Source organism: Borostomias antarcticus (genome assembly GCF_949987555.1).
Source record: "Borostomias antarcticus genome assembly, chromosome: 9".
In the NCBI taxonomy this organism is placed as follows: domain Eukaryota; kingdom Metazoa; phylum Chordata; class Actinopteri; order Stomiiformes; family Stomiidae; genus Borostomias; species Borostomias antarcticus.
Window position 1 is genome coordinate 6,080,077 of NC_140242.1, and position 7,500 is coordinate 6,087,576.

Genomic DNA, 7,500 nt, shown 5'->3' on the forward strand with positions numbered 1-7,500 from the left:
ACAAAATTAAACACTGGACAATAGTCATAAACATACAGTCAAATTAATTCAACAAACGCCTGTTTGTCCAGACAGAAGCGTCTTTAGCTGCTTCTTAAAAATGTCCACAGAGGCCGCAGCTCTCAAGTCCTGAGGAAGAGCATTCCACAGTCTGGGTCACAGACTCAAAGGCTCTGTCCCTTCTGGTCTTGAGCCTGGTGAGAGACCACCAGCTGAGCCTGGTCAGCAGTGACCTGCTGGAGAAATATAGATTGTGTGTGTGTGTGTGTGTGTGTGTGTGTGTGTGTGTGTGTGTGTGTGTGTGTGTGTGTGTGTGTGTGCGTGCGTGTGTGCGTGCGTGTGGGTTATGTGTGTGTGTGTGAGTGTATGTGTGTGTGTGTGTGTGTGTATGTGTGGGTGTATGTGTGTGTGTGTGTGAGTGTGTGTGTGTGTGTGTGCGTGTGCGTGTGTGTGTGTGTCTTACCCGTGAGCTGAGCAGTGTGTAGAGGATGTGGTCGGGGGTGGTCTGGGCTCTCCACTGCAACACCTCAGACAGGAACAGGAACTACAGGAGAGACACCAGGAGACACACCAGGAGACACACCAAGAGAGACACCAGGAGAGACACCAGGACATCACATCACAATGAGGACATGTTCTTACATCACATCACAATGAGGACATTCTCTTTACAAGCTGCTTTCAAGCTTCTATCATGTAAGACAAAAAACACACTTGAACTGTGTTCGAAATCATTCCCTCGTTCACTCACTCCCTATTCCCTATGTAGTGTTCCCCATATAGTGAACTACATAGGGAACGATTAAAAGGTTTTCGGACACTACATGGAACGCCATTGCGTCGGATATTCATGGAAGCAAGCAAGCAGACGCGCCCAGTATCACGTTAACAAACCGAGCACTGATGGCAGCAGGTTGAATTGTACTCAGGTTGTATTAAGTTTCCATGTTCAGTTTTGAATGTTAAATCCCAAATACATTGTTAAAGGATAAGAACACTGGATTTCATGTTTAGCCCTATTCCTGGCTTCCCTGGGATGTATCTGACTAGTTCAGGTTAAAATGTCTGTTTTGTACAGTACAGTTCTGTGTCAATAATTTCGGCGCGCGCACCCTGGCTCGTTGCTAGCTATGGTCACACTCGTGTCCCAAGTTCCAGAATTACATGGTTCATGCTAACCAAGCTCTGAAGTCGTCCTGTAAACACCATAGGTCCTTTCGCCTCTGCATTTCGAAACAACAGTAACTTAATTTCGCAGAGGTTTACATCGTGAAGGGATGGCTGTTGTATGTTTGGCGAAATAAGTACTGTTTACTGAAATTAGTACTGTTAGTACTGTAATTCCTGAACTTGAAATCCACGTATATCATACTTTTTAGAGTTTTTCGAGTGTGCCCATAGCTAGCAACGAGCCAGGGTGCCCGCGCAGACGTTATTGACACAGAACTCTGTACTGCACAAAACAGAAATATTTTAACCTGTACTAGTCAGATACATGCCAGGGAAGCCAGGAATAGGGCTAAACATGAAATTCAGTGTCATATCCTTTAAGGTTCGAATGATGTGCAAGTGTGGTTTTGTCAACTACGGTGCTGTCTGCTAACAGCAAGCTGTACAAGTTGCACAATAAGACCACAGCAGCAGCTTCCATAACATCAGTAGCTGTCGGTGGCTAAAGCAATTAGCTAACATTACAACGATGATTCCTGTAGCTATTTTGATGCTGTTGGTTCAACTTCTGTTTCTCGGGCATAAACAGAGGCGAACTCAAACTCGCATTAGCAGCAAAACAGCTAGAGGAATCATCGTAATGTTAGCTAACTGCTTTAGCCACCGATAGCTGCTGTCTTCTCCTTTGGTAAAACATGACAGCATTGCATTGTGGTATACGGGAGAAATTGTAGGGTTCATCCTCTGTTCACTAGAAATCAACGTGAATTGTGGGTATTTTGTAGTGGACTATATAGTGAATGAAATTCACCATTGAGAATCTGAACACTACAAAAAAATGGCGGACGTACTATATAGTGCACTATATAGGGAATAGAGAACGGTTTCGAACACAGCTATAGTAAGTGTGTGTGTGTGTGTGTGTGTGTGTGTGTGTGTGTGTGTGTGTGTGTGTGTGTGTGTGTGTATGTGTGTGTGTGTGAGTGTGTTACCTGATCGTTGTCGTCTGTATTTCCCAGGTCTCTACCACTGGCCTGGGCGATCCTCTTCCCCGACACCAGATTTCCCACCATCACAGAGGCAGGCCCGATTTCTACAGCACACACACACACCAAATCAACACACACGCATACACACACACAAAATCAACACGCCCACACACATACACATACAAAATCAACACTCATACACAAAATCAACACACGCTCCCCCCACACACACACACACACACACACAAAATCAACACACGCCCACACACACACACAAAATCAACACACATTCAACACACGCCCACACACACACACACACACACACACACACACACACACACACACACACACCCTCAGTGCGGTCCCCTGCTGCGGGTCCTACCTGGCTGTTTTTGGCGCGGCTTGGGCAGGTTGGTCACGCAGGTGTGGGGGCACATGAGCACGTTGCAGGGGTGCAGCCCCCCCTCCAGGTACAGCTGCCGGGTCTCAGACAGGTGGATGCCCCCCAGAGGGGTCTTGGGGAGGGTGTTGGCGGGGACCAGCGCCAGGCAGAACACGCCCGCCCCGTGGATGCTGTCGATCGCCTGCGCCCACCGGTCAAAGGTCAATATTTGCACATTTGTTGATGAAATATTGAGGTTGCGTTGCAGTAGCGTTGAGGCTGTGTTGTGGTTGTGGTTGTGTTGAGGTTGTGTTGAGGCAGTGTTGAGGTTGTGGTTGTGTTGACGTTGTGTTGAGGCAGTGTTGTGGCTGTGTTGTGATTGCGATGCGGTTGTGTTGCGGTTGTGGTTGTTTTGTGGTTGCGATGCGGTTGTGTTGTGGTTGTGTTGCGGTTGCGATGCGGTTGTGTTGCAGTCGAGGTTATGTTGTGGTCGTGTTGTGGTCGTGTTATGGTCGTTTTGTGGTCGTGTTATGGTCGTGTTGTGGTCGTGTTGTGGTTGTGGTTGAGATGCAGTTGCGATGCGGTTGTGTTGCAGTCGAGGTTATGTTATGGTCGTGTTGTGGTCGTGTTATGGTCGTGTTGTGGTCGTGTTGTGGTTGTGGTTGAGATGCGGTTGTGTTGCGGTTGCGTTGCGGCTTGCCTGCAGCACGCGGCTCATCCACTGGAAGCTGTCCTCCTCGGTGGAGTCGGGTCTCTGCTCGGCCACCACCACGATCCTCTCGTCCCGCAGCACGGCCACCGAGAACACCGCTATCCTGCAGGGGGCAGCAGCGCTCACATCACTCACCAGCTCACCACAGAGAACACCTCTCTCCTGCAGGGGGCGCTCACATCACTCACCAGCTCACCACAGAGAACACCACTCTCCTGCAGGGGGCGCTCACATCAACAGCTCACGGACACAGCTCGGTCCTTCTGTTTCTTTCAACTAATTTGTTTTTATTGAACAAAATCCTGAGCCAGTTCCCAGGTACATAGGGTATAGTGGTGAGAGCATAGGACTCCCACCCGGGAGACTGGAGTTCAAGGCCCCAGTGGGGATGTAAAGTAAAACCAGGACATGGGACCTATTAAAGGAGTAGTAAAGGGAAAATGCATGTTTAGCCCTGTTTTAAGGTTACTTATGATCATATACAATGGTTCAGATCAAAACGTTGACAAAGCTAGCATTTTCGAGAAAGTTGATAATTGCTCTACCACCGTTTTGGTCATACAATGGATGTGGATGGTCATCTTGAAAAATCATTCAAAAACATGTTAAACTCTCGATTTCAAAGACAAGAAGCTCACCGAGGTTGTAATTGGTGTCCGTTGGTGTTCTGACATCAAATTTCCCACAAAGTATGAATCCTGTAGGGTTTTATTGATCATTTTATGAAATCCATTGACTTGTATTGAAGCGACCATTGTAGATGTGTAGATCAATCCGCAGAGGTGATTCAGGAAGCGGAACTACTTATGGTAGCTATTGTTATTGTTTATGTTGCTAGGCTACCTAGTTTGCGGAAGTTTACACACGTATGTGCTGCGACTAAATAGTTCTATGCTAAATATTTTAAAAAGCCTTTCCAGATGAACTAGAATCTTACTTTATGGCGAATTATATGTCAGAACGCCAACTAACACCTAGGTGAGTTTCTTGTCTTTGAAATCGAGTTTAACATGTTTTTGAATGATTTTTCAAGATGCCCATCGCATCCATTGTATGACCAAAACGGTGGTAGAGCAATTATCAACTTTCTCGACAATGCTAGCTTTGTCAACATTTTGATCTGAACCATTGTATATGATCATAAGTAACCTTAAAACAGGGCTAAACATGCATTTTCCCTTTACTACTCCTTTAATAGGTCCCATGTCCTGGTTTTACTTTGTAATCTAACCAAGTGTCTAATCCTCTTTCCATCGCATGGATATCTTTTACTTTGGACGACCATTGTTTGTGGGTTGGGGCAAGGGTTTGAAGGCAACTGATAGCAATAATTTTCTTGGCCACAGACAGCGATATCTGGAGGAGATTCATATTTGTTCTCCCCTTCAAAGCCTTCTGGTGCCAAGGATGGCAGTTCGAAAGTCTTGCCGGGATATCTGGTTATCCATGTCAAATACTTTGTTGATGGCAAATGTAAACTTCATGAAGAATTATACACAATACGCACATCGCTGGGTGCTGGGTAAATGAACTGTCATCTGTAGAATCGGAAGGAACCCGCACACCGATTATAGATTGATTCTTTATTTGAGTGACGTTTCAGTCCATGTCGATCTTCGTCAAAACTGACCTGACGAAGATCCACACGGATCCAAACGTTGTCACTCAAATAAAGAATCAATCTATAATCGGTGTGCGGGTTCCTTCCGATTTTACAAATGTGCACTTCATCCCAGAAACGGAGCAGTTTCTGGCACGTCCAGAAAATATGTTCCTTCTCCGACCCGGAGCTCTCCCAGGTCCTCACGGAGTACGGTGGGAGTGACCACGGAGGTTAGGACGCTACGGTTAGGACGCTACGGTTAGGCCCCGCCCACACATCACCTGCCCCTGTAGACGGTTAAGCCCCGCCCACACACTCACCTGCCCCTGTAGACGAACTTCATGGGCTCCACCGCCAGCGCCGTGGCCACGATGTCGTCGGCGTTGTGCCTCCGGCCGCTCACCATGATGAGGCCGTCCATCTTCCCTGAGATGAACACCAGACCGCCGGGACCCACGAAGCCCAGCAGCCCCGTACGTACGAACGCGTACTCACAGACCAGACCCCCGCTGCCACTCACCGGGTACACCTGCACACACACACACACACACACACACACACACACACACACAACACACAGATACACACACACACACACACACACACACACACACACACACACACACAGACAACACACAGATACACACACACACACACACACACACACACACACAGACAACACACAGATACACACACACACACACACACACACACACACACACACACAGACAACACACACACACACACACACACAGACAACACACAGATACACACACACACACACACACACACACACAGACAACACACAGATACACACACACACACACACACACACACACACACACACAGACAACACACAGATACACACACACACAGACAACACACAGATACACACACAAACACACACACACACACACACACACACACACACAGACACACACACACAGACAATTGTTTGTGTACAATTTGTGTACAATTATTTTTCTGGAAGGGAAGACCACACACAAATAACCTGTACACACACACACACACACACACACACACACACACACACACACACACACACACACACACACACACACACACACACACGGCTGTCTCCACCTCAAAGGTGTTCTTGGTCATGCCGGTCAGGCCGTAGTAGGAGGTTCCGCTGGCGATGGAACAGACGCACAGCTCGCCGATCTCGTCGGTCCGACAGAGCAGAGGAACACCGTCAGGCTTGACCACACACACTAGGGCTGGGGGAGGAGACACGTGACCCAGGGTTAACCTCACGACCTCTGACCTGAGGGGTGGGCGTCGCCCGTGAGCGGTGAAGGATCTTTTGGAGGATGTGAGCACGCACCTCCGGGCATGGCGGTGCCCACGTCCTGAACCGTGAGGACGGACAGGCGCTCCTCGGTGTCCACGCGGACCACGCCGTGACTCAGACCCTGCATGGACAGAACGCCGCGGCCCGGGGGCTGGCTACTGTCCTCCACCGGCCTGGAGACCAGACACACACACACACACACACACATGTGCACACACGCACACACACACAGACACACACACACACACACACATGCACACACACACACACACAGACGCACACACACACATGCACACACACACACTCACACACACAGACACATGCATACGCACACACACACACACACACACACACACACAGACATACGCACACACACACACACATGCACACACACACACACACACTCACACACTCACACACATACAGACGCACACACTCACACACACACACACACACACACACACACACACACAGGGACAAAACAGCATAGAAGTTAGCACTATGTAAACTATGGCCTCCTCCTAACCAAAATTAAAGATGATATTTGTAGATGGGAGTCTGTTTCTTTCCTCAGCCTCAATCATAGAACTGAATCAGTAAAAATGAACATCCGTCCATGATTTCCCTTTTTATATCAAGCACTCACTGTAGACATTCCCTCAAAGCAATTTTCTGAATTGAATAAGACTATTTCATGATTTATTTGTCAGGGTAAAAAACCCAGTTAGATTCAAAACGCTACAACTCTTAAAGGAGGAAGGAGGAATGGCACTAACCAAATTACTTATATGCAGCTCAAATTAAACCCTTTATTAATATGTGTGCCCCAACATTTCACGGCAGGTGGAAAGACAGTGATCTTTCTGTTATGAAGGATCCCTAATTCATGTGGTATTCGCTCACAAAAACTTGGGAGGATTCATGGATAACATGCAAAGTCCATGGATAAAAGACCAATTAATAATGTGGAACATGGTTAAAAATAATAATATAAACTAGAGGATAAATTTCAGATACAGGTGCGCTTATGATCTGGAATTCAGGCCTAATAAATTAGATCATGGATTTAAATCCTGGGTTTCAAAAGGCAACAACATTCTGTTCTCTTACGGAAAAGGGAGAGTTGAAAGATTCTGAAAAGCTGAGGAAACTATTTTTAAACTACTCTGTTCTTTTTCTTGAAAAAAATACATGTTGAAAAAAGAAGTTAGCACTATGCTAGGGTTTGATTTGTAAAAAAGTGTGTGCGCGTGTGTGTGTGAGGGGGGGGCTGTGGGGGGGCGTGTGTGTGTGTGGGGGGGGGGGGGGGGGGCGTGTGTGTGTGTGTGC

At 47.4% G+C, this 7,500-nt stretch overlaps 1 protein-coding gene across 3 annotated transcripts in view; it reads right to left on the reverse strand.

Annotated features, from left to right (window-relative positions):
* LOC311313536 (disco-interacting protein 2 homolog C-like) overlaps positions 1–7,500 on the reverse strand; it is a gene marked incomplete at both ends in the record, with an annotated part of 38,051 nt that overhangs the window by 12,705 nt on the left and 17,846 nt on the right. For all 3 annotated transcript variants that reach the window (XM_084443679.1, XM_084443680.1, XM_084443678.1), the window contains 7 exons: positions 464–544; positions 2,163–2,263; positions 2,542–2,743; positions 3,242–3,356; positions 5,177–5,385; positions 5,961–6,097; positions 6,205–6,344. In XM_084443679.1, coding sequence (XP_084299805.1) covers positions 464–544; positions 2,163–2,263; positions 2,542–2,743; positions 3,242–3,356; positions 5,177–5,385; positions 5,961–6,097; positions 6,205–6,344 — 985 coding nt within the window. The remainder of the gene's footprint in view (positions 1–463; positions 545–2,162; positions 2,264–2,541; positions 2,744–3,241; positions 3,357–5,176; positions 5,386–5,960; positions 6,098–6,204; positions 6,345–7,500) is intronic.